The sequence below is a fragment of the Electrona antarctica genome (genome assembly GCF_951216825.1).
Source record: "Electrona antarctica genome assembly, chromosome: 5".
NCBI classification, from domain to species: Eukaryota; Metazoa; Chordata; class Actinopteri; order Myctophiformes; family Myctophidae; genus Electrona; species Electrona antarctica.
The window spans coordinates 43,463,224-43,490,765 of NC_136810.1; the positions used below are offsets into that span (position 1 = coordinate 43,463,224).

The 27,542-nt window shown below is 42.7% G+C and overlaps 2 protein-coding genes across 4 annotated transcripts in view; both read left to right on the top strand.

Moving 5' to 3' along the window:
- Positions 1-2,846: 2,846 nt before the first annotated feature.
- Positions 2,847-8,340, top strand: zpd (zona pellucida glycoprotein d). 2 transcript variants are annotated; one of them, XM_079502453.1, is made up of 10 exons: positions 2,847-3,050; positions 3,423-3,471; positions 3,558-3,689; positions 4,287-4,501; positions 4,957-5,114; positions 5,319-5,433; positions 5,824-5,954; positions 6,525-6,732; positions 7,184-7,301; positions 8,164-8,340. In XM_079502453.1, exons 1-10 carry the CDS (start codon positions 3,030-3,032, stop codon positions 8,286-8,288), a joined length of 1,272 nt encoding a protein of 423 aa, XP_079358579.1. In that variant the 5' UTR covers positions 2,847-3,029; the 3' UTR covers positions 8,289-8,340. The 2 variants fall into 2 exon arrangements, with proteins under 2 accessions (XP_079358579.1, XP_079358580.1); XM_079502454.1 differs by lacking the exon at positions 3,423-3,471 and having other exon boundaries at positions 2,848-3,050.
- Positions 8,341-10,286: 1,946 nt separating this feature from the next.
- LOC306924094 (matrix metalloproteinase-14-like) overlaps positions 10,287-27,542 on the top strand; it is a 28,495-nt gene continuing 11,239 nt past the window's right edge. The window contains exons 1-5 of one of the 2 annotated variants that reach the window (XM_079502436.1): positions 10,287-10,821; positions 17,146-17,294; positions 20,437-20,562; positions 23,666-24,000; positions 25,858-26,019. In XM_079502436.1, coding sequence (XP_079358562.1) covers positions 10,651-10,821; positions 17,146-17,294; positions 20,437-20,562; positions 23,666-24,000; positions 25,858-26,019 — 943 coding nt within the window. In that variant the 5' untranslated portion in view covers positions 10,287-10,650. The remainder of the gene's footprint in view (positions 10,822-17,145; positions 17,295-20,436; positions 20,563-23,665; positions 24,001-25,857; positions 26,020-27,542) is intronic. The other variant, XM_079502437.1, reaches the window with a different exon arrangement.

Below are 27,542 nucleotides of genomic sequence, written 5' to 3' on the forward strand. Positions count from 1 at the left end.
TGAATGGGGTTTCTAGGTGTAAGTATGTAGGACTAGTAGCATGCCAAAGTTTGTGCTATTGCCATTGAGAATGCATTGGGCGGTTTAGTTAAATACGGGGAGGAAATATGACAGCAAACTGCGTCATATTTTCTCCCTATTCCAAAGCCCCCCCAGGTAGGCCTACATTATATATTTAAACTATTTTCAGCAATGGTACACTTATTTTTTCAGTGGTATAGATCTTGTTGAGCTGGTCATTTTGAAAGTAGATCTCACGTCATAAATGTGTGGGCACCCCTGTTCTAGCCCCTAGGATGACCCGAGGCCCACCACTTAAAAACCACATGCTACGGTGCCCAAATCTGAATTTAGGTGCTCAAATGAACTCAAACTGAAGCAATTCAGTAAAGGCCAAAACTTCCTCCTGGGGTCATTTTAGGGGCTGGGACCTCCAGTAAAAGGCCTAAATACTCTCCAAGAGTTGGGGAACAACATATCAAGAGAGTGGAGTGGTAGGCCCTTGGATTGACCCAGGACCAGTGATTAAATGTACCCAACCGAAAAATAGCAGATCTACAAGCTCGTAGCGTGGCACTCGGTGCCGCACTACGAGCTTGTAGATCTGCCCAAAGTTGAAGGGCTTCAACCTTGGGTACTGGGTAGCTGAAGTTGAAGCTCTGCCCTTCAACTTTGGGCACTTTTACATGTAGGCTGACCCAAAGTTGAAACAGTTGCAAGGGGGACATCTTTGGGCATGGGGTCCTCATCGTTGGATATGTTGTTCCCACAACCAAGAAGAGTATTTTACCCTTTACTGGAGGTCCTAGGCCCTAAAATGACCCCATGAGGAAGCGTTGACCTTTACTGAATTGCTTCAGTTTCAGGTAATTTGACCACCTAACTTGGGCACCCTAACATGTGGTCTTTAAGTGGTGGGCCTGTGGTCATGTTAGTGGCTAGGAGGTCCAGTGAAAGGCCTACATACTCTCCCAAGATGGAGGAACAACATTTTACAATCTGGGAACCCTTATAGGCCTTTGTATGGCTACAGTGCGACTGGTTCAATCCTACCCTAAATCTAGGCCTAAAATGTGACACCTCAAAGTGGGGTACATTGCATCCACTGGTCAATCCAAGGGCCTACCATTCCACTCTCTTGATATGTTCTTTCCCAACTCTTGGAGAGTATGTAGGCCTTTCCCTGGACCTTCTATCGGCTAGAAGGTCCAGGGAAAGTCCTACATTGTAGGACTAGTAGCATGCCAAAGTTTGTGCTATTGCCATTGAGAATGCATTGGGCGTTTAAGTTAAATAACTCAGAAACTACAAATCATTTCAAAGTAAAAAGTTCCAGCATTTGTCTTCACAGTAAGCTGAATTATAAAATGTGTGAATGGAGTTTCTAGGTGAAAGTGATTTTTTACGTGCCATTGAGCCCCATTATAAATGTATCAAATTTGAAAGCACTATATTTCTAAAACTATGAAACATTTCAAAGATTTCTTTTCAGGCAAACATGTCCACCGTAAGATGAACCTAAATAGGTTTGAATGGGGTTTCTAGGTGTAAGTATGTAGGACTAGTAGCATGCCAAAGTTTGTGCTATTGCCATTGAGAATGCATTGGGCGTTTAAGTTAAATACGGGGAGGAAATATGACAGCAAACTGCCTGTCATATTTTCTCCCTATTCCAAAGCCCCCCGGCTAGAAGGTCCAGGGAAGGTCCTACATTGTAGGACTAGTAGCATGCCAAAGTTTGTGCTATTGCCATTGAGAATGCAATGGGCGTTTAAGTTAAATAACTCAGAAACTACAAATCATTTCAAAGTAAAAAGTTCCAGCATTTGTCTTCACAGTAAGCTGAATTATAAAATGTGTGAATGGAGTTTCTAGGTGAAAGTGATTTTTTACGTGCCATTGAGCCCCATTATAAATGTATCAAATTTGAAAGCACTATATTTCTAAAACTATGAAACATTTCAAAGATTTCTTTTCAGGCAAACATGTCCACCGTAAGATGAACCTAAATAGGTTTGAATGGGGTTTCTAGGTGTAAGTATGTAGGACTAGTAGCATGCCAAAGTTTGTGCTATTGCCATTGAGAATGCATTGGGCGTTTAAGTTAAATACGGGGAGGAAATATGACAGCAAACTGCCTGTCATATTTTCTCCCTATTCCAAAGCCCCCCCAGGTACATTATATAATTAATCTATTTTCAGCAATGGTACACTTATTTTTTCAGTGGGTAGATCTTGTTGAGCTGGTCATTTTGAAAGTAGATCTCACGTCATAAATGTGTATGTGGGCACCCCTGTTCTAGCCCCTAGGATGACCCGAGGCCCACCACTTAACGCATTAGAGCTATGGATCAGAGCTATCTGCTACCCTAAATGGAACAGACAGAGCCTTAATAAGTTCACAACTATCCACAAATATGTATATATGGCTGCACGTCACGTGTGTGACTTACAAGTTGTAACAACAATGGTGGTGACAACAAACGAAATTGCAAAACAGCGACACAGACTATGATGAGTCACCAAATTCGGTGTGACAACGGCTATGGTGCCGCCCATCGTTGGGCGTGTGGTTCAATGAACTTATTTAAGTTATTTCCCTTTAAGATACATACAAAAAATAAAATATACATCGTAATAAATACATAATTAAATGTATTTCTTCGTGCAAATATAATGTTCAACTGTTGAAGGCAGCTGTCGATGTCAAACTGCAGCAGGGGGAAATAAAATGTATTTTTAAACCAAATTCCTGATTAGGGGTGTGGTGGAAAGCCTGGTGAGGCGAGGTTAGATTAGGGGAGGGGCCATGGAGGGGCGTGCAGCAGATAAATGCGCGTGGCCGAGGCCTTTGCAATCAGGGAACACACGCATGCACACTTGCACTGCCTGTGTTCATCATTTAGTACACGTTGAGTCGCTGATCGTCACACGCAACTTGGGAATTCTTTCAACTTGATCGTGGATTAATCTTAAACTGTGTACCGTATATAACTTTAAACGTTTATTAGCAACTGTGAAGCGCAACTATGGCTCTCATCAACTTTAAGGTAAGTTATCATCAGGCAAACAACTTAACACGGCATCTTTGAAGTAAAAATGATCTGTGTAATGCTAGTGCAATGTTCTCTTTGAAATAACTTCTGAAAACGTAAAGGCTTTCCTTTATTTTATTGCCTGTTCTTTGGCTATATAGAAGTTTATTTGTGCGTCTCTAAATGTTTTGATGAATTGAACAAGGTGGACCCTCTTGTAAATAAGTGTAATGCTTTATTGGGTCGTCCACTTACCGTTAACAGTCTTTGTATTGAGTTGTGCTGGAAATGTACTGTAATTCTGCAAACTGTTAATACATATTTCAATCAATCCTTATCTGCACCTAATGTCTTGCAATTTTAATTCATTTTTTTTAATGTGAACAGATACCCATGATACTGATTTTCTTGAGTTTCACCTGCCAAGCAGTCGTGGGTAAGGAAGAGGTCTTTATGGGGAATGCTCCTGCAAACATTTGTTTGTAATTAACTCTTAACAGGAGGTGTCATTGATCCCTTTAGGATACCATTCGCCTTCGAAGCGACTTCCATGCGATGTCAAGGCCTGCAGTGACCCGACAAAATGCTTGATGTCTGCAGACCTCATAACTTGCAAGTGCCGTATGGGTCTTTACGACGCCCTGTGCGACAAGGGTAGGATATGTTTGCAATGTCCTAATGATTGTTGGCCTACTAAGTGGGCACAAACATTGTGGTTGTGGTCACCAATGTTAACTTGCTATGTACAAGAATCATAACTATTTGGAAAATTGTTTGACGCAATGTAGCTTTTGTACATAATTTGAACATGAACACTGTAGGATACAACATTATCAGACTTATATTTACCAAACTTATGCTGCCCATATTAATGACTGGCTACTAGCCACAGGTTTTGTAGAAATGAGGCCTTGGTAATTGTAGAAACGAGGCCTTAAATATCAAACATTGTAAGAATCTTAAATTCATGTAGCATATCAGGAAGGAGAACACTACAAAGTACTTTTTTATTTGTTCTTTCACTGAGTCATTCTCTTGACTACTCTTGACTAAAATTGTTAATGGTATCATGACTTGAGGATGCATTTTCAGAACTGGGCAGAATTCTGTTACCCAGCACTGAAGCAATGATTATTGGCACTATAGTTCTATCAGACAATAAAACACTTTATTACACCCTGTATAATCCTAAATGTACTGAAACTTTGAATTTAATGAAACTATCTTGTGATTTGTTCCCCCCCCCAACAGATGCAAAGATCACTGTTGTGTGTACTAGTGAATTCATCACTCTGTCGGTAGCGGAAGGATACTTCCAGTATTACAAGACACCCATTCAGACCCTGCAGTTTACCAACAAATCCTGTCCAACTGCTGTCAAGAGAGAATTGGTCAACGACGAGTATTTTTACGTAGCCAGGATACCCAAATACCAGTATCCAGCCTGTGGAGGAAAACCACTGGAGGTGAAATGGGAATATGTTTTATGTAGTTTTGCATCATGTAAACTTTCCATCATTTGAAGACTGATTTATAAAACCAGTGTCTTGTGCCCAAAATATCCAATGTACAAGCTTCCATCACAAAGTATTGCACAACTGAATTTCACCCACTTTAACTTTTAAAACTGATGTGACTATAATGTTATCAGGCAGTGATCTAATGGATTGTATTCATGAGTATACGACATGAAATGCCATTCCCCTCAGCCACTTGGCAGTGCAACATAAAGAGAAGCAGGGGGACAAAGTATTAACTCCTGTGGAGTGTTTCCTCCCTTAAGGGACTGACCGTTTGTTGTGCTCCAACACATGAATGTTATGATGGTCCTGCTTGCACAACTGTTATAGGGGAACTGAACTTTTATAGATCTGGATTTCTTGAATATATTGTGTTTAACTTCTATGCCTCTCTCCTACAGAAAAACGTGACACACATCATATACTCCTTAAGTCTTCTGTCAGAACCTCAAATCCTTCGCAACATCGTCCGAGACCCCATCATCCAGATCGAGTACAAGTGCATCTACCCATACCATAGAATGGTCAGCCTACCGTTCCCAGTTGTACCTTACGTAAGGTAAGCAGAAACCTCATGGGCTTATGTGTCTCAGCCTGACCGATGCCAGATTTCTGGAGGCTGATCCCACTTGGAGAAACCTAACCCACAGATTTTTCTCAAGTGTTAATTGGCTGTTTATGTGATAAATTGCTCTATAGTCTGATTTTCACAAACTCCATGTGCCCATGACATTAACTATTAAAATGCTATGCATGTTTTCAGTGAAGCGCAGTTGCGAGTGGATGACCTTGACGCCACAATTCAGATGACACTGTACACGGACGACACCTACACCCAGGTTTACACTACTGCACCTACCATTGAGCTTTTGGACATGGTACGTATAGATGAGTAAATGTACTTGTTACTTGACACTGAATGCACAAAATACTGTTTCAGTTCAATTACTTAGGTTTTATAATACACATCTACTCTACTACATATCTGTGGCAAATGTAAAAAAAATTGCCATAACATGCCAATGCTTGACTAAATTGCTGCTGCACAAGAGCAATGTGCAGTGTTTTTGTACATTCATTTGTCTTGATTCGTTAATCTGTTAATGCCCAACACACCTGTATCGTTTGTTACTGTCCAAGGCACCTGCATATGAACCAAGTGATTTCGGAGTATTTCCTTTGCAAATGGCTCATAAAAATGCATTTCATAATCTATTAAATCGATGAGTTTGCTTAACTGTTGCACTCCATATATCCGTCCATCGCAGGTGTACGTGCAGGTGAAAGTGACGGATCCAGAGGATTTCTTTAACCTTCGTCTAAATGACTGCTGGGCCACCCAAACCACAGAACCCAACATTACAGACGCCAATCTGAGCCACATGCTCTTGGATGAGGGGTAGGCCTGTTCACAATTACTACATTATCACTTTTGTTTGGACTTATCAGTTGTTTCCATTTAAATTTGGAAAAGGGATCACTTTCAACCCTGTGTCCCTATTTGGGCATGTCATTGTCTATGTTAATATAGCTGCTCTACAAGCTCATAGTTGCATAATTTCAGCCATTTTTGAATGTTTGTATACACTCTTCTACCTATCAATCTGATTTGCAATGTTATGGATCATTTGAGTTTTGATTTGTTTTTAAAAGACTTGGTTCAGATTAATCGGAGCCAAGTTTCAACAAGGTAAAACAAATGGCAAAACTGGAAATTTGTAATGCACCTTTTCAGTAACTAAAAAAACTCAGTGTGAAATGATCACAATTGGCATCCTCACTTTCTAGCCTAGAGTCCAATCCAGTTTATCACTTGTGATGTCCTCAATATTCTGTTCTCACTTCATCCTCAATATGTACATTGCTCAGCCAGTCAAATCATCGCTATAGGGTACACCCGAAACTGGGCATGGGAGTGTAGTGGGCTAGTTCCCCTCAAATGTTTAGTTTTGTACTATTCCCCCTCTAGATGTGTCACAGGGGATGACGACACAGTGAAGTTCCTGCCACTGAACCAGACTGTTGACCAGCAGTCGGCTCAGATCAATGGGAGGAGCGGCACCGTGCGCTACAGCTTCCAGATGTTCCGCTTCACAACAGTGCCTCATAATCTATACCTGCACTGCTCCCTTGTAATCTGTGAGGACGACCAGGATCACAGGGAGGACTGCGTGCCGGTAAAAACACGTTGCTCCATACCATGCGTATCTTGCTGCAGTGGTTCTCAACCTTTTTGGGCTGCTACCACAGTCTCCCAATAATCATGAACCACTGTAGTAATGGTGTACTTAAAATGTCATGGTACTTTAGAAGAGTGTCTAAATGTCTTGATATTACACGTAGTAGTGAGACATTCCTATAATGTGAATTTCTATTTGAGAGAATTATTTATGTAGTTAATAATTGGGGAAAAATCTGTGCCAATTTTATGACAACTTTATGTGAGATCCTCTAGAGATTTGTAGGCCAAATTGACTATGAAGGCAACCTTTCTCTAGTACCAGTTCATTTGTAAATCCCCCTTAATAAAAATAGAGCGCTCGTAAAATAAGAACGGGAAAAGTAACTTGCGTTCAGAAGCAATGAGTCCTGCATTTCTGGTGACTCCTTGTCTTTGGTCATTTTCAGAAATGTCCTGCAAAAGCAACCATCACTAAGAGGGAAGTGTCGACACCAGGTCTTAACCAAGGCCTGCTGTCATATGGTCCCATCAAGATCGTGATGCCAAAGCCAGCTGAGTCGTCGAGTAAGGGAGTGGTTCTCAAACTTGTTCCATGTCAAGGACCCCCAGTTTGACATTCATTAGTCTACGGACCCCCATTAGAAAAGATATGCCAGGCACCCCCATAAGAGACTAGCAGTGATTCTCAACCTGTTTCAAGGACCCCATTTTTTTTTAATCTGAATTAGGCTACGGATGGATTTAATGGCATTTCTAGCTCTGGGACCTCACTTTATATTGTAAAACCAAATGGACCATAAGGGTCCATTTGGTTACTTATCAACTTATCATCATTTGATTCCCTCACTTTGGGAACCACTGGGGTAAGGAAACCACTCCTGCAATTAACCAAAAATGGGCAGGTTTTTTTCTTAAATCTTTTATCACCAAATGGTGACTAAATCAATTCATCTGGATAACCACTTAACCCTGTAGTACACTTTGGTGTGTACAGAATGGTGGTGTGAGCACACCCCGGTACATTGAATATCTCGAATGGCTGACCTAGGTCACATATCGGTTACTTGCAACAGGATGCACTGATCTCTTAATCAACCAACACTTCATTTGATTTTCCTTGTCATATGTAAAACCTATAACGATGGAACACTTTCAGTAGCTACTGAAATTAGAATGTAATCTCACTAACTAGTCTATCAAGGGATTCATCCAATTCCTAGGACTATTGGCAGAATTTGTTCAATCAAGACAAGTTACATTTTACAATGCAAGTGGTTGTAGACATAGTCTTGTCGTTTAGGAGCTAAAGAGGTGGTTCCAAATGGGTTAAGCTAACTCTGGTCCATAGAAAGTTTGATCCAACTCTTGGAGGCATGTTTGGTCTTTGAGAAGCCCTGAGCTAAAAGGATTTTATTTCATGTTGCAGGTTTAATGAAGATGGTGGCACTGCCTGTAGCGGGCATCTGGGCTGTGGGATTGGTGGTGGTTCTGCTCGTTGCTGTTGCCAAGGCAGGCAACAGGAGACTGCAGAGATCACAAGAGAATCACTGACATCGTCTTCTACCATTTTTTAGTTTGAATAAAATTGTATATCTTAACTTGATGTACCTGCAGCTTAATTCTTATGCTCTATTATGTGAAAAGTTCTTTCCCACAACAAAAATGTGGAGTGTATTGCTATACCCAGGGAATTACATGTGCCCAATGGACACCAGGGTGTCTTTTGCAAAGTGGGGATGGACATCCACATTATAATGTGGTTCTAGCTTTACAATAACAAACATAGCCTGCATGGTTGATCGACTTTAGTCAGTACAGTAATCTAGCATGATCTCAAACATTTTCATAAAATGTTGGGTTTAGCATGAGCACTGCAGAGCAGTTAACTTGGCTCATGTGAGCTGCTGTCCAATACACTCAATGGAAGTGATATTTTAATAATTATAGTCTTGCTGTTAGCTATGTCCCGATACTGTATCGGCGAATCTGCCAGTCTAGGGTTAAGGGGTAGACTATATGGCAGCTAAATAAAATGTTGGTGTGGTTTGCGTGTTGCCCCAAGTGCACATTTGAGTGAGGAGTCTGCTATTAACAACATCGGCTAACACAAATTGTCGGATCGGGAACGAGAAAAAAAAGGATATTGGGACATCCCTACTTGCGGTGCCAAGACTGTTGCCTCACCATTTTAAAATTCTTCTGTCGTACTGTACAAATGGCATTCGGCGATTATGAGATAGTCTGGCTACGTGAGACTAATGGTAGTATAAAGCAGTGGTTCACAAACTTTCATGTCAAGGACCCCCAAATTGACAATTGGCCTGAGGACCCCCATTTGAAAAGATATGCCAAGTACCCCATAAGAGACGGCTCTAGCAGTGATTCTCAACCTGTTTAATTTCAAGGACCCCCAGTTTGACATGCATTAGTCTACGGACCCCCATTTAATGGCATTTCTAACTCTGGGACCCCCAATTTATATTGTAAAATCAATGTTTATTTAACTGAGTGTACAAATGGACCCTAACTATCATTTTGCTGGGGATCTCCTGGAACTCACTCAAGGACCCCTGGGGGTCCCCAGACCCCACTTTGGGAACCACTGGTAAAAAGGGATGCTTAACTGCTTTGCTCAAAGTGGGCCCTGACTGGGCTTCCAGGAAGTACCCAACAAAATAACAAAGCATCAAATGTATACTTTAAAGTTGCGATTTGAAAGTAGCCGATCTACAAGCTCACAATGCATCACCCATTGACTTGTTTTGAGCTTGTAGATTCGTGTTGCTAAATAAGTTTGAACATCAGTGGGATATTAACTTATGGGCCTACACATCAACTTTTCAGAACCCATATCTTCTACTCTATAGAGCCATCAAGTGTAGTTTTCCAGGGCGGTCACAAGGTGGCAGTATGGCGCAACTGTTGGGTCTGGTTCATTATTAAAGTGGGGGAGGGTCTCTTGTAGAATCTTTTGTTCTGGTTCTTGGCTAAAGACAGGCAGCGTGCTCTAGTCTGTGCTGCCGCTGCGTGTGTGGAACTGTTGCAAAACGAAGAAACTGCTCTAGACTAGACGTCTTTGGGAAAGTTAATTTCCCCTTTAACTGCGGGGCGTATTAAATTAAATTGACACACAGGCTGTTGGTGTGGGTCTACTCAAGCAACCTGGAGCTAATTTATTGTAGGCCTATAAAACGTTTTTAACTATATGATTGTAACCAACAAGATGAGGGCATTAAATCACATTTTTTTGTAAATTAAGTAGGCCTAATGCAGATGTTTAACAATTTAACTCCTGAGAGCATACAAATGACCAACTAATTTAGCTACATGGGGGACCACCTGGAACCCTCTCAAGGACCACTGGTGGTCCCCGGGCCACTGGTTCGACTCCCCGGGCTGGGAGGGACGGAGTGGGACGGACGCCTTGCAGCTCTAACGTCAGGAAGACTTGTTGCATGTCACTCCCCTCCTCCCATTCTGAATGTGATCAGAAGACCCTGGACTCAACAAACTGATTTTTTTTAAAAAGACATGATCTACCACAACCGGGCTTACGGACTCGAGTCCACTCCGGTCCACCGACAGGCTTATTATTATTCGGGATGTAAATGAAACGGCGCTGACCCAAATAATGGGTCCAGTCGTTAATAGCGATTTTTAAAGCGTAATTTATTTTTTTGCAGCATGTCGGTCCGCGCATTGTACGCGCAGTGACCGCAGCGGTCTATCCTGGATCTTTCTCCACGGTGCGTCTTGAGTCGCACAGTAAAAGCGCTGACGCAGTATCTCTCCACACACACGACAACTTAATTCTGTGTTCATTGACTGCATAGATCTGCTTGTTGGAGCAACAGCTGCCCACAAGGATATAAGAGGAGGGGAGGGGTGCTTTGTCTCTGCTGTTAGTTAGAAGATGGCTCCATCATCCCCACGGGGACGCTTCTGTCCGTCTCCTGGGTCGTGGTGGTCGTGGAGACGCATCATCATCATCATACACGTCGCTTGGTGGTCCTGGGCTTTTCTCCTGTGCATGATGGGATTGGGCACAGTGGCGGCTGATGTGGAGGAGAGCTTCAATGCTGAGGTATGTAGCATTGCTGCATTATGTATCGTAGGCAGCCCAGTGGTTCCCAAACTTTTTCATTTCAAGGACCCCCAAATTAACACTATAATTAGCCTGCGGACCCCCCATTTGAAGAGATATGCAAGGGATCTCATAAGAAAATATTTTTTTACGGCTCTAGCAGTGATTCTCAACCCGTTTAATTTCAAGGACCCCCCCCCAGTTTGACTAGCCCTGGTCCAGAGCGCCTGACGCACTGCATGGACCAGGGCTACAGTTTGACATGCAATAGCCTACGGACGCCCATTTAATGACATTTCTATCTTTGGGACCCCCAATTTATATTGTAAAATCAATGTTAATTTAACTCTGAGACTGAGAGTGTAAAAATTGAACTAAATGGACCCGTTAGCTGTTAGGGTCCATTTGGTTACATTTGTACCAACTGAGTTCCAGAAATACAGACCCGGCCATAAGGGTCCATTTGGTTCCTAACTATCATTTAGCTGGGGACCCCCTGGAACTCCCTCAATGACCCCTGGAGGTCCCCGGCCCGGACCCCACTTTGGGAACAACTGCACTAAAGGGTGTAGCCTATACTGGGTGGTGGTGGTGGACAAAGTAATCTTTAACTAGAAAAAGTGCCCTTCTGGGCACAGGTCTCCACCAGGAGGATAGGACTGTGTGAGATGTTTGGCAAAATGTTTAGGATTAATATAAACATGTTTTTGAGGCATTTTGTTCCAAAAATGTGTTTTGCAAAAATCAACCTGTTGGTGGCGCTATAACAGGCCAATGTGAAAAGGGTGGGATATATTCCTCAGCCTAGTAAGAAAATGTGTGAAAGATTTCACGTAAATTGCATGCTGCGTTCATGATTTGAGGCTTTTGTTCAAAACGGGGCAATCTTGCAAAGTGTGAAAGCTAATTATAGCCAATTAGGATGGAATATGAAATATCGGACAGATCCGACTTGAGCACATGACCATAGAGATAGTGTGTAACGATTTGTGAGATTTTTGGACAGAATCTGTTTTACAAAAGTCGGTCTCCTGGTGGCGCTATAAAAGGCAGATGCGGAAAATGCAGGTCAACGGTTTGTCCTTGGCCACTAGGGAGTGTGCATGCAACGTTTCACGCAGATCGGTGCAGTTTTAGGTAAAAAATGTGAAAAGCTGCCATGGTGGCGCTATAACAGGCCGTTCTGGAAAATGTGGGGCAGAGGTTCATCGTTGGCATCCAGGGAGCGTGTGTGCAAAGTTTGGCATCGACCGGGTTAACGGTGCCGGAGATTAGCTGGTAACAGACGGACGGAAGGAAGGACGGACGCACACACGCACACACACACACACGGACGGAGTGCAAAACATACTCTCTCAATCTTTTTGTTGTTACGGAGCTATGTGTGTGGCTGGGTGGCTGGCTGGGTGCGTCTGAGCACGAAAACAGCATGGTTGTTTTTCACCACCTGTGCGCAACCTAACACACATGCACATATTTACTGTACTGTATATATGGTGATTTCGGGTGTGCCAGTACAGTACAGTACAGTAGAGGGTACAGTAGAGGGACCCCCACACGGTAACTCTGTCATTTCTCAACCGTCTCGGACGCGGGGCGGCTCGACGGAATCGGGCCGGCACCCTGGGCCCTGTGGGTCAGTACAGTGACAGTACAGTACAGTAGAGGGACCCCCACACTGTAACTCTGTCAGGGCCGGCACCCTGGGTGCGTTCCTGTGGGTCTGGAACTTCCGCCCCCACCCCCACACGGAGTTGCACCACTCACTTCACACAGGTGTGATTTTTTTAATCAATGCATTGCTCTTTTTAAATTTTTGACTGTTAAAAAATAAATACAAATAAAATGAATTATTTGGAAACCAAATGGACCCTCAGGGGTCTGTAACTCAGAGTAGCCTACACAATTGAAACAAATGGACCCCCAGGGGTCTACTCTGTAACTCAGAGTACAATATGCAACCAAATGGACCCCCAGGGGTCTACTCTGTAACTCAGAGTACAATATGCAACCAAATGGACCCCGGGGGTCTAACCCCGAGAGAGTACATAGTCAGGGAATATTATCAGAAAAATGTGATGAGGTCATCACATTTGGAAAAGTGGCTATGGCGGTTTTTAGCCAAAGGAGTGTTTTTCGTGCAAAACCAATGCTTGCAATAGATTCAGAATCATTACAAAAAACAGTTTATGCTACTTAAAGGGATAGTTCAGATTTTTTTAACTTAAGTTGTATGAAATACTTGCCATTAATATAGTGGTTGCAACTGTATGAATTGATTGCCCGAGTCCCATGGTGGGAGTTCTGCTCTGGTTTTGGTGAAATATCAAGTAGTTCCGGTCATTTTGTGGGGGGCACTGGGGGCCACGCAGTAAAAGTAAATTAATCCACAAAACTAACGTAATTTGTATTGTTGACCTATTTCTAAAATATTAGTGCAACTTTCGTTATTTTTTTACCCCTCTATCACACAGAACTATGTTTTTTGTGTCCATATCACTACGGCCAAAAAATAGTTCCATAGTTCCATTTACTTTTACTGCGTGGCCCCAGTGCCCCCCACAAAATGACCGGAACTACTTAATATTGACCAAAACCAGAGCAGAACTCCCACCATGGGACTCGGGCAATCAATTAATACAGTTGCAACCACTATATTAATGGCAAGTATTTCATACAACTCAAAAAATCTGAACTATCCCTTTTAAGGTCAATTTTGCCTGCATATAGGTTGTTAGCAGCTGTCACAGATTCTCCTAGGGAAACTGAATTTCAATCTGTGTTACTAGACACCTTACAAAGACATTGGTGAAGAAATGTATTGGTAAGGAATTTATTCCCAGATTTTATTATCCCCTGCCCTGACTATACACTAACATTGAATCAAATGGACCCTCACAGATCCAGTATCAAATCGGGGTCCATGGCTATAATGCATATCAAACTGGGGGTCAAATGGTTAAAAGGTTGATAATGATAATCAGTGAAATCCGTTTTTGTTGTTGTCAAATCCAACAGGTGGTCTCATTTTATGTGAATCTTTTTGGACCTCTTAACCTTGTTACAATAAAGCTAAAAGGCCACATGCATGAGCTCATGATATGCCCATATGGCACACACATGCACTGCAAGACCACCGCATGACACACGCTCTCGCAAGCACGTACGCATGCACGAACACACGCATTCACACACACGCACGCACGCACACACACACACACACACACACACACACACACACACACACACACACACACACACACACACACACACACACACACGATGCACCAACCGAGACCACTGCACTGCATGCCATGGTACTAACACTGCCTCTATACAGTGGTGCAAAGTATAACCAAGTATACATTACAGGTATACATTACCTAAATACAATTTTCAGGTACTTTTAGTTCACTTGACTATTCCCATTTTCCAATAATTTATACTTCTACTTCTAACACTAGCCTACATCTCAGAGGCAAATATTGTACTTTTTACTCCACTACAATGATTTGACTACTTTAGTTACTTTGCATATTTACATCATTGCAAAACATACATTTATCAATTAAGCCCAATGTTATTTACTATTCGAAAATAGCCGATAAACAAACTCACAATGCTTGCAACGTATACGTTTGTAGATTGGCTGCTTTCGAAACATTTTGTGAAATGCAACATTCTGCACATTTACGATCGGTACCGTACTTTAAAGTATATTTTGGTGCCAATTAGAATTTTACAGTACTTCTTCTTCCACCAGTGGCCTCTTCAAACAAAGTGAAGATCTGTTTAAAAAGGAATCAATCTTTCCTTAAGGTTGTCCAAAGTGCAAGTCTGTTGAGAATGTGAGAGTTCCTGAGCTGTGAGTGTGTGTGGGGAGGGGGAAGAACTCATTTGTACCCTAAAGCTTTGTGTACAATATGAATTTCTTGTGCAGGCATGCAGGCAAGTTTGGCTTGGGATATTGAATTATGTCCTGACAGGATTTGTTGAGGCTTGCTTTACAATTTGAGAGGAACAAAGACTGCTGAAGCAGACAACCCATCGATCGAGAGGCTGCTGTATCGATATGGCAATAAGCGGCACGAATTATCTGGGTGAGGCAGTGTTGACAAACGTACTTCTAACGGTATCAAAGCCCCCCTTGCAAGTTGCAATGCACTACCTTCCCAGACCCCTTGTTAGGATGTTTAGCCATTTTTTAAAAATTTTAATTTTAATAATCGATATATCGATATATATCGTATCATGGCCTCTGTATCGTGAAACATATCTATCGTGAGATTGCAAGCAATATCCACCACTACGCAACACTTTAGAATTAGAAGAGTATATTCTTGTAGGTGCAAGGCTCAAAGATACAACATTGAAAGAAGGAAGTGCCAGCACTCAATAAATGTCCTTTTCACCTGTTGTATTACCTCTGACGAGCCAAGGGACACGTTTCGGCCAGGTGGGCCTTCCTCAGCGTTGTCTAGCGTTGCTTTACAATTTAGAAATCACATTTTGCAGATGTGTGTGTGTGTGTGCGCTTGCGCTTGTGCGCGTGCACAAGCACTAGGGCTGCAATTATATTAGATTAGATTATATTATATATTTTTTGATTCCTCAAGAAGCTTTTTATATATAAACTAACTGATTTTATAATCAACTAAGTCAAGGCAAGTCCAGGGGGGGGGGGCTGTTTTATTTATCAATATCATTTCAGTTTAACCACTTGTTTTAAACCCTTTGGACTTAGTGAAACAGACCTGAGTTGCATTGTACTTGGTGAGTTAGCTGAAAAGAACCAATTTTCAAGCTAACAAAGTTGACATGCCTCTCGTCTTTTTGGTTATCTCAGCTGGCTTGCGAGGAGAGGTCCAGCTGAGTACAAGAATGCTGTAAAGTTAATGGAAGCCAGCTGGCCTGTATCTCTGCTTTCTCTTCGCTCTTTTTAACTCCCTCCCTCGCGCCCTCAGATGTACTTTCTCCTGGCCACCACACAGCGATTGACCCTCACAATCCCTTGCTTAATTTAATTGTGGCTGCAGCACACGCATAACAAATGCACTCACACATACATATACCACTAGTAGATAGACACACACAAGGCTTCCATGCATATGATGCTAATGTTTGTAAAATAAGTAACATGTACTGTACACACACCTTCATTTGATGCTAATGTTCTAATTTCTATATACCTGCCATCACATACTGTACACTGTACTGTATCTTTATTTGTCCAATTTAACCAAATCTCTATATATCTTCCACTTTATCTTACCCCACCCCTATCTTCTCGTCGGTATACTACAAAATGACAGAGTGCTCACAAGAAAAATAATTTCACCCACTGTCTAAACCTGTAATTCTGATTCTTTGTGCTGGTCAGACCATTCAGCTGATGTCCACATTAGAGTCAACGTGCTTTACACAGAACATCAAGGAAAGGAAACACAATTATAAAATCACATTAGGAAAATAAGTAAGACACAGATGCAATTTCAGTGCAGAAGAGAAAAAAAGGATCAAAGGAAGCTGCAAACAGAGAGGTCTTCAGTCGTGCTTTAAAATAAACAAGAGTGGCAGCTGACCTGCAGTTCTCTGGGAGGTTGTTCCAGACATGTGGTGCTTCAAAACTAAATGCTGCTTTTAGGCTTTATAGGGGCAGAAAACTTCCCTAAGTTCCCCAGATGACCTGAGAGATCCTCCATTGTTCATGTCTTCATGATATCGCACAAGATCAGAAATGTATTTTGACCATTCAAAGCTTTATAGACCAACAGTAGCACCGGTATTTTAATTGAAATCAATTATTTGACACACAGGTAGCCAGTGTGAGGATTTAACCCATTGATTCAGGACGGGAAGCCCTTTTGGTGTTTTAAGCATTATGTTATACTTTAGCTATTGAAAAATAGCAGATCTACTGTAAGCTCATAGTGCGGCACGAGATCTGCTATTTTTGAAAAATCATGAAAATGTGGCACAAATCTTTGAATATGTATATTCTTTCAAAGCGAACGTTTTTAACTCAAATCTTTGCTTCTGGGGGGTCCCTGGAGCAACATATTTTCAGAGGGGGTCCGTAGCCAAATACAGATCGGGGTCCTTGACATGAAAAAGGTTGAGCACCACTGACATAGAAACATAGGTTTTTCAGAAAACTGATTTAGAAGCCATTTTTTTTAATCGACCTCTGTCCACTCCTAAATAGGTTTAGAACCAGAGTGATATACTCCACTTTTTAGGTATATCCACTTTCAACCTGGTGTCCGTGTTTTGGGCATGGCATCATAGACAAAACATTGTTTTTTTATGCTGCTCTGTCCTCAGTCTTGGCTGCGTCAGTTCGGCTACCTGTCCCAGGCCAGTAGACAGATGTCCACCATGCAGTCGGCTCAGATCCTGTCCAAAGCCGTCGCCGACATGCAGCGTTTCTATGGCCTGGAGGTGACTGGAGAGATGAACGCTGATACTCACAAGTAAGAAAGATTTATTTTGCAATGGATTCGCATACTGTATCGGCTGCTAGATATTTAATATTTAAACATTTTTTTGAAAACTTTAGTTTTCTGTGTGATACCGATAATTAGGAACAGAATCGATTGATTGATCTTTGAAATGAAGAGATGAGAAGCAAGCACGAACTCAGTTGAGTAGTAAGAATAATTCACACACGCACACACACACGCACGCGCGCACGCAAGCAAGCACACACACACACACACACACACACACACACACACACACACACACACACACACACACACACACACATAGAGAAGCCAGGGAGGAGAGCTTGTACAGTACAGTACAGTACAGTACAGTACAGTACAGTACAGTACAGTACAGTACAGTACAGTACAGCAACACTCAGTTCAGACGGGTCTGATTTTTGAACAACAATAAGCAACTATGGGTCATTTACTTTTCGGGGGTGTCAGGTCACAGTGTGTGTACTGTGTAGTACTTTTAGATGGATCTAACTTGCAAGATCCATCCACCGTTCATTATTATGGATACTATTCATATCCAGTGAAGTGTTGTCAATTTATTGAAGAACATTCAGGCAGAAAAAAAAGGCATTTAGAGCAGCCTGGGGGACAGACAGGCCGTCGGGAGAAGTCCTCCTGAGGTGTCATCTTGGACACCCCTTTATGCACAGAAATACTATTCTAAATGGTCATATAAGATATTTGCTATAAGTGACTGTACTAAGTGACAGTACTAAGTACTAAGTAAGTAAGTTTGAAAAGTACTAAGTGACAGTACAATATATATTGTAGTTAGTTAGTAATGTTGACTGGTTAAGTTGAGTTTAGTTTAGTTTATTTATTTAGCACAAAAACCACACCTGTGTGAAGTGAGGGGCGCTCTTATCATTATACATCATCATACATCATCTCATGCACAACTGAATTTATGTGATTGGTTAGCTGATTTGCTCATCTACATATGACGTACATTTTCCCTTCATTGTCAATGGCATTTAATGTTTGTGTTGCCACAAATGTAGGTCATATTTGAGGGGCAATGACCTAATTTCTCCTTTCATTGTCAATGGCAAATATGAGACGTGTGGGGACAAAAGCTGTATATAGGAGGGGCTAGCGCCCCTCAAAAATAGACAATACATGAACCAAAATACTGTGCAAGGAAAGGAAGAAGCCAGCTGGCTTATTTGGAAGAGGTCGTTAATTAAACAGATTAAAAGTTGTATGTTGTATAAATATTTCTGAACCAGCTGGAAGAGAACAGTTGTTGAATGACAGCAACAGGAGCTGTGAACAATACTCCTGCTGTGAGTAAACCACCACTCTATAAACCAACTAGAAAGGTCTCAATTTAAAAAAATTGCAAAGTGTGGTTGCCGCAGTGGCTTACATATGCCCCTCCCACTGATATTGCCAGCCAATTACAATGTCACGTCACCCCTGCGATCATGCGTAAGTAATTCGGAGGGGATTTATCCCCCAAAAATCATGTTTTTGCGACAAACGGTTACATTTTTGGCATTTGCGGCGCCCCCTATGGATGAAAATGGAATTGCTTTTGGAACTTGGTTGATTGAACCACCCGCGACATGTGATTAAAATTTGGGATGGATCGGACATTCTGTTCGTGATTTATGGCCTTTTTTGTAAAATAGGCCACTCCTACTATCTTCGGGCGACGATTACGACCGAACGATACGCAGTACCAAAATTCTGTAGTTGGTGTTTTAATCGGATGGGTCCGGAGATCATGTGTGCCGATTTTTGTGAGATTTGGACAAAATATGTAGTAGGAGGAGCCAAAAGTGTGTTTTGGAGAAAATTCTAATTTTGCAGGATTTCTTTCTAGGTTGAAAATGGGCGTGGCCTATATGTGGAAATGCATCATGACCCAAGGAATCCATGGAAAAGGAAATTTAGATTTTACGACTTACGGTTCAAGAGTTATAGGGGAAAACGTAAAATATTTTTTCTTCAAGAAACGGTTACATTTTTCGCATTTGCGGCGCCCCCTATGGATGAAAATGGAATCGCTTTTGGCTTTTGGTTGATTAAACTACCCGCGACATCTGGACATTCCGTTCGTGATTTTAGGCATTTTTTGTAAAATAGGCCCCTCCCACTAACTTCGGACGACGATTAAGGCCGAACGATACGGACAAAAAAAATTCAAAAAATCTGGAAAAAATTGAAACGCAGTCCGATAGGTCCAGAGATCATGTGTACCGATTTATGTGAGATTTGGAAAAAATCTGTAGCAGAAATGATTTTGAACAGATTGGCATTCTAAATATCCTATTACTGGACCATCCAATGTCCCCAGGGCTGTGGCTAAAACCTGAGAGCCATCGGTCCATGTTGTAGCGACAGAGTCCCCAGGGCTGTGGCTGAGAGCCATCGGTCCATGTTGTAGCGACAGAGTAAACAGTGCTGCCAAACTTCCCCGCTCTACTCTTCCTTTGAATAATGTTGCTGACTAATTAAAGACACGTTGCGTTGCGAGCTTGTAGATTGGCTATTTTCGGCACATGACGCGGAGCGTACTGCCCTACAAAGCCAGAGTGCAGTAACTAATTTTTTGATGCAAATTGAGTTATAACTAAAAATAAACTCCTTGGTGTCTGTTTTATCTTATGACAAAGTTTCAGAGTTTAATTTTGTTTAATTCTAGAGAAAAAGCTTTATAAGAATTGCAGCAAGTACAAAACCTAATTCAAAACCAAGGCAGAGTGCCATTCAGATTTTTGGGCATGAGAATTACGTCATGAATACATGCACAATTAAAGTAATATCACTTGTATATTTTATAACCCTTTTCATTTGGCTGGCCAGCTGAAAAACATTAAAGCCAATTATCTCAGTTTCACCTTGAGTGTGGTGGTTGCTGCACTCTGGCAGCGTAAATTAAGCATTAGACTTCCCCTGTCTTTCCTTCAACTGATTCCACTTAAAAAGTGTGTGTGTGTGTGTGTGTGTGTGTGTGTGTGTGTGTGTGTGTGTGTGTGTGTGTGTGTGTGTGTGTGTGTGTGTGTGTGTGTGTGTGTGTGTGTGTGTGTGTGTGTGTGTGTGTGTGTGTGTGTGTGTGTGTGTGTGTGTGTGTGTGTGTGTGTGTGTGTGTGTGTGTGTGTAGGGCTATGCGTCGGCCTCGCTGTGGCCTGCCAGACAAGAAGGCGGATGAGATGGAGGAGGGCGGAGCTAGGAAGAGACGCTACGCGCTCACTGGACAGCAGTGGGACAAAGACCAGCTCACATACAGGTAGGGGTGATGGTACCATGAACATAATTATCCTTTTGTCACGCTTACAAATACGTTGACCAGCAATCAGCCAGTAGGGCTGTCACGCTTTAACCTGACTCCGCCAGATGGGGCAGCAGAGAGTACACTGGGTTCCCCCCTCCTGCTCCCATCTGGGAACTCTCAGGCAGACTTGATGCCCGGCCACAAAACGGCCTGGCCAATCAGCAGCAGCTTCTAGCAGCAGCTTCTAGCTTCTAGCTGCTGCTGATTGGCCATGCCGTTTTGTGGCCGGGCATCAAGTCTGCCTGAGAGTTCCCAGATGGGAGCAGGAGGAGTGTACTCTCTGCTGCCCCATCTGGCGGAGTCAGGTTAGTCACGCTTAGGGATGGAGCTCGATAACCGATACCCAAAAAATCAATAGGCTTTGGGCTTATCAAGCCTGTTATCGAGCATAGCGGTCCATGACATCATATTTACACAATCAAGACGGCGGCGGTGGCTCAGGGGTAGAGTGGCTGGATGGTAACTGCAAGGTTGCCAGTTCAAACCCGGGCTCCCCCAGAGTTAGTGTCGAAGTGTCTTTGAGCAAGACACTGAACCCCTAATTGCTCTTGATGTGCTGGTTGGTGCCTTGCATGGTTTCCGCTGCCATCAGTGTATGAATGGGTGAATGTGTAATGCACAATCTATGTGAAGCGCCTTGGATAAAGGCGCTATATAAATGCACCATTTTATAAGATTATTTTATTGGTAAAAAGTTCAATTGCCTTCCGTCTGTTAGAAAAGTTCTGTATTTGAAGGCCCTAGTAAAAGATACTGGTTCTGTTCAAAATGTATTGTCTCCCGTCTTTCCACAAAATAATACAAAATGCTCGATAGTGGGCTCGATAAGATAAGCCTGATCGATAAGGTGCTCATTATCAATAACAAATTAACGAGCTCCATCCCTACGGAGTCACACTTATGACATTTTACATGAGATCTAGATAAAGTGGCTGTCGGGGCACAGGTCTCCACCAGGCCAGGTCAGGTTGTGGCCTCCTGGTGGCGCTATAATAGGCCAATGTGAAAAGGGTGCCATTTCTTCTTGCGCCTTGGATGGCAATTGGATGATTTGAGGCATTTTGTTCCAAAAATGTGTTTTGCAGAAATCCACCTGTTGGTGGCGCTATAACAGGTCAATGTGAAAAGGGTTGGAGCGTCTGTGAAAGATTTCACGTAAATTGCACGCTGTGTTCATGATTTGATGCTTTTTGTTCAAAACGGGCCAATCGTGCAAACTTTGAAAGCCAATGTTAGCCAATTAGGATGGAATCTGAAATATCGGACAGATCCGTCTTGAGCAAATGATTATAGAGATACTGTGAAACGATTTGCGGCATTTTTGGACAGAATCTAGAGGAGTAATATCAAAAAATATTTTTTACAAAAGTCGGCCTCCTGGTGGCACTAGAACAGGCCATTCTGGAAAATGTGGGGCAGAGGTTCATCGTTGGCATCCAGGGAGTGTGTGTGTGTGTGCAAAATTTGGCATCGACCGGGTTAACGGTGCCAGAAATTAGCTGGTAACAGACGGACGGACACACACACACACACACACACGCACAGACGGACACTCAGACGGACACACACAGACGGACACACACACACACACACACACACACACACACGCACACACACATGGACGGAGTGCAAAACATACTCTCTCCCCATGCCTTCAGCCTGGTGGAGACAATTATGACGATTGTGAAAAAAAAGAATTGTGATTATCTCAAATAATTGCGATTGGGCATTATGTAATAATTGTGACAGGCATATCAGCCAGCAGTCATCAGAGTACTTAGTTGCCCTCTCGCTGTATTTTGTTGTTTGTTTTGTTGAACGAGGATGTTTTTGGTCTACCAAAACAACCCTAAAAAAAGGCTGATGATAACTTGAGGTGTCCCTACCAGACACACCACTGTGTCATGTATGATACCTTAAATTGGCTAACTCCGCAAACGAGGAGGCAATTCCACTGGCTGCTTTTCATTTTTAAGTGCATTTACTTTAATTATCCATCATATTTAAAACAGTTATTAGTTACATATAACTCTACCCTCTTAGATACCCTCTTAGACATAAAATGGTAAATTTATATAGCGCCTTTATCCAAGGCGCTTTACATAGATTGTGCATTACATTCACCCATTCATACACCGATTGCGGCGGAAGCCATGCAAGGTACCAACCAGCACATCGGGAGCAATTTGGGGTTCAGTGTCTTGCCCAAGGACACTTCGACATGTAGACAGGAGGAGCCGGGATTCGAACCGCCGACCCATGGATCATTGGACGACCTGCTCTACCTCCTGAGCCACAGTCGCCCTACATACAGACATACTCAACTACTTTACTTTTCAACATCTAATGAAATTGGGAGACGTGCTTTTCAGTTTAAAGCTTCATCTGATTGGAACAACTTGTCTGTTTCTTTGAGATCAATTACATCATTTAACATTTTCAAGGCCTCTTTGCTTGTAGACCTGAAGCCCATTTGTACTTGTTTTTGATTTTTGGAGAGAGGCGTGTACTTTAATGCTTGATTATTCTTTTTATCTTTATCTTTATCTTTATTTTTATTTTATTTTTATTATTTCATTATTAGTATCACTATTATTAGTATTTTGTTAGGTGTTTCAGTGCAGTTGTTTCTGGTCTTGATGTAGTGTTTGAGTGGTTTGGAGAGCATATATGTTTTGTTGATGTAAGTGTATTGTGCTGTGTCGACATGTTTAATGTATTGTTTTGTCTACCTGTATGTACTGTATTCATTGTGTTGTGCCCGAGGACCCCCTCGATACAACTCAAGGGGCTATCCTCTAAAGAAATAAAATTTCAATATATATATAACTGGTACTGTATAGAGGGAAATGATGGTTAATTTTTTTTATTTGTATTGGATGCCTTTTCAGCACGCAACCAAGTGTAAAATCAGCCATTGCGCACACTAAAACATTTCAGACGACTAAAATATGACTAAAACTAAATGCAAAATGATTAAAAATACTATGACTAGAACTACGTAAAGATTTGCTATCAAAATCAACCATGTCTTCTCCCCTCTCTCTTCCTCCCTCAGTATAGTAACGCAACAGTTCCCCACGTCCCTCGACGAGGAGCGCGTGCTCGGCGCACTCCGCAAGGCCTTCGACGTCTGGAGACGGGTCACGCCCCTCACCTTCGAGGAGATACCCGCCGAAAACAACTACAACAACATCAACAACAACAGCAGCAGCCAGGGGCCGCTGGCCGACATCCTGATGCTGTTTGCCTCCGGTTTCCATGGCGATATGTCCCTGTTTGATGGCGAGGGCGGCTCGTTGGCGCACGCCTACTACCCGGGCCCTGGCACGGGCGGAGACGTGCATTTTGACGCCGATGAGCCGTGGACCCTGGACAACGAGGACCCCAAAGGTTGCTTATCATTAGTACATGCAGTTTATTTTTTATTTTTTTTTGGTTTCTTGTTTATTTGCGTTTTTTGAACAAACTTTCAGTTATTGCATTGAAACTGCTTATTCATGTTTTATTTTATTTTTTTAAGATATTTTTTTGTGGCTTTCGCCTTTATTATTATTTTTTATAGAGGGATAGGTTACACTTACAGTATAGGCTGACAGGAAATGAGGAGAGAGATGGGGGGTGACACGCAGTAAAGGCCGTCGGGATCGGGAGTCGAACCCGCGGCATGCTGCCAGACTGGATTACCAGCCAAGGTGCGAGACATGGCCAAAGCATTTTCCGGAGTCCCCAGCCAATAACGTTGAGAACCCCTGAAGTAGGGTGTTAATTTAAGAAAAAACACAAAAAGTTAAAATTTGGAGTTAGGAGGTTTCTGCCTGACTGATGATATTTTCCCTGACCCAAATATATTAATTTACATAAATTAAACAATCTTCCCCTCTCTCTCTGTCTCTCTCTGTCTCTCTGTCTCTCTCTCTCTCTCTCTCTCTCTCTCTCTCTCTCTCTCTCTCTCTCTCTCTCTCTCTGTGTGTGTATGTGTGTGTCTCTCTGTCTCTCTCTCTGTGTGTCTCTCTCTCCTCCTCTCTCTCTCTCTCTCTCTCTCTCTCTCTCTCTCTCTCTCTCTCTCTCTCTCTCTCTGTGTGTGTGTGTCTCTCTGTCTCTCTCTGTGTGTGTGTCTCTCTCTCTCTGTGTTTCTCTCTCTCTCTGTGTTTCTCTCTCTCAGGGGTGGCCGGATGGCAACCGCAAGGTTGCCAGTTCGAACTCCCCCAGAGTTAGTGTCGAAGTGTCCTTGAGCAAGACTCTGAAATGTAATGCACAATCTATGTAAAGCACCTTGGATAAAGGCTCTACATGAATGCACCATTTACCATACATGAGCTGGGTCTGTCTGTGTCTCAGGTATAGACGTGTTCCTGGTAGCGGTACATGAGCTGGGTCTCTCCCTGGTAGCGGTACATGAGCTGGGTCTGTCTGTGTCTCAGGTATAGACGTGTTCCTGGTAGCGGTACATGAGCTGGGTCTGTCTGTGTCTCAGGTATAGACGTGTTCCTGGTAGTGGTACATGAGCTGGGTCTCTCTCCCTGGTAGCGGTACATGAGCTGGGTCTCTCCCTGGTAGCGGTACATGAGCTGGGTCTCTCCCTGGTAGCGGTACATGAGCTGGGTCTCTCCCTGGTAGCGGTACATGAGCTGGGTCTCTCCCTGGTAGCGGTACATGAGCTGGGTCTCTCCCTGGTAGCGGTACATGAGCTGGGTCTCTCTCCCTGGTAGCGGTACATGAGCTGGGTCTCTCTCCCTGGTAGTGGTACATGAGCTGGGTCTCTCTCCCTGGTAGTGGTACATGAGCTGGGTCTCTCTCCCTGGTAGCGGTACATGAGCTGGGTCTCTCTCCCTGGTAGCGGTACATGAGCTGGGTCTCTCCCTGGTAGCGGTACATGAGCTGGGTCTCTCTCCCTGGTAGTGGTACATGAGCTGGGTCTCTCTCCCTGGTAGTGGTACATGAGCTGGGTCTCTCTCCCTGGTAGCGGTACATGAGCTGGGTCTCTCTCCCTGGTAGCGGTACATGAGCTGGGTCTCTCTCCCTGGTAGCGGTACATGAGCTGGGTCTCTCTCCCTGGTAGCGGTACATGAGCTGGGTCTCTCCCTGGTAGCGGTACATGAGCTGGGTCTCTCTCCCTGGTAGCGCTACATGAGCTGGGTCTCTCTCTGTCTGTGTCTCAGGTATAGACGTGTTCCTGGTAGCGGTACATGAGCTGGGTCTCTCTCCCTGGTAGTGGTACATGAGCTGGGTCTCTCTCTCTGTCTGCAGGTATAGACGTGTTCCTGGTAGCGGTACATGAGCTGGGTCATGCTCTGGGTCTGGAGCACTCGGATGAGCCCAGCGCCATGATGGCTCCGTTCTACCAGTGGATGGACACACAGGACTTCACCCTGCCGCAGGACGACGTGCGAGGCATCCAATACATCTACGGTAAGGAGGGATGGCTGTGTATTCACAACCCCTTTTGTTTTATTCGGTTGTTATTAGAGAAAGTAAAAGATGAGTATATGTATTTTTTCATTTGCTGCTTTCTTTCGTTTTAGTGATTTTAGCAATTTTTGACAGGGGGCATTCGAACATGGGGCTAAATATGCATTATTTATTTATTTACCAAAAATTATAGTGATTTTTTTATTTACTATAGTCCCAAGAAAACCCCAATAAATGTCATCTGGCCTATTGAATGTGAAGGGGGAGGTGACAAGCTGACATATTGAGCCTACAACACACAGTATGTCATCCCTTATAGTACCTCTACCTTCACATTCAGTAGATCCTGTGATCTTTTGTGGGCAAATGTAATTTCCTGGAGTCTATTAGGACTATAGTAAATATTAATTAAGACATCGCTGTAAAAGTTTGTAAAAAAAAAAAAACGTATTCAGCAGCCCCATGTTTGAATGTTCCCACCCCCCTATCAAAAGTAGATACAATTGCTAAAACGAAAGAAAGCAGCACATGAAAAAGAATTAACACTCATCTTTTACTTTCTCTAATAAGAACCTAAAACATGAACTTTGGTTGAAAAAACTAAACAAAGTTGTCCTTTAATAATCAATCCGTCAGTTGTGTTCCCAGCTTGGATTAATGGAACTAATGCTGTGTACCATTGTCGTTACATTGTGTCACGATGAAGAAAAGTATACATCTTTTTAATATATGTAATAATAATAATATAATATAATAATATTATCATCATCATACTATAATTCACTACTATAATTCACTCAATGTCTGAGTGAGTGAATGTCTAAGTGAGTGAATGAAACACTGTCGTAGCTCCTCACTGCCTGCACCAATCGCTCCGACTTTTCACACAGGCATTGACCATAATATTACGGAGGTCTTAACGAAGCCCTTTTTTCACTTTAACAAATTATTGATTAATAATTAATTTATTAATGCATTAAAATTTCCCATCCACACATGGGATTCAGTTATTTGGGGTCCCCCTTGGCGATACCACTCATGGCCCACCTGCCCACAGGTTGAGAATCACTGCTTTTAAACCAAAATAATAATAATAAATCTACAAGCTCACAACATGAAACGTTGTGAGCTTGTTGTAGTTCATCATTACATTACATGCATCTGTTTTGGTCATTTAATTAGAGGAAAATGAGGACAAACATCAAACCACACCGGGTTCTCTGTCTCTCCTCTTGTCATGCTCTGACCGCAGACTCCGGTTCCGTTCGGCTCTGTGTTCCGGTCCAGACCCTCCCACCACCACTTGTATATCGCTGAAACCATGCATCTATATTTTATAAATATTGAACCAATGGAAAGTAGTAACACAATACAACCCGTTACACTAGGCGGGATCGTGAGGCCAGTGCCAGTCAAATGACTCTTTCGATGCCGATTAATCTCCCACCACTACTTGTGACTAAAGTTACTAAACGATAACTGCACTGTGATGCAGCATGGGAACACAGGTTCACCGTCAACTA

Bases quoted from the DNA above. Each gene is read 5' to 3' on its own strand.
- zpd (XM_079502453.1), top strand. From the start codon at position 3,030: ATGGCTCTCATCAACTTTAAG. The intron at 4,502-4,956 runs GTGAAATGGGAA...TCTCTCCTACAG, and splicing joins GTGGAGGAAAACCACTGGAG to AAAAACGTGACACACATCAT. The intron at 5,434-5,823 runs GTACGTATAGAT...CGTCCATCGCAG, and splicing joins CCATTGAGCTTTTGGACATG to GTGTACGTGCAGGTGAAAGT.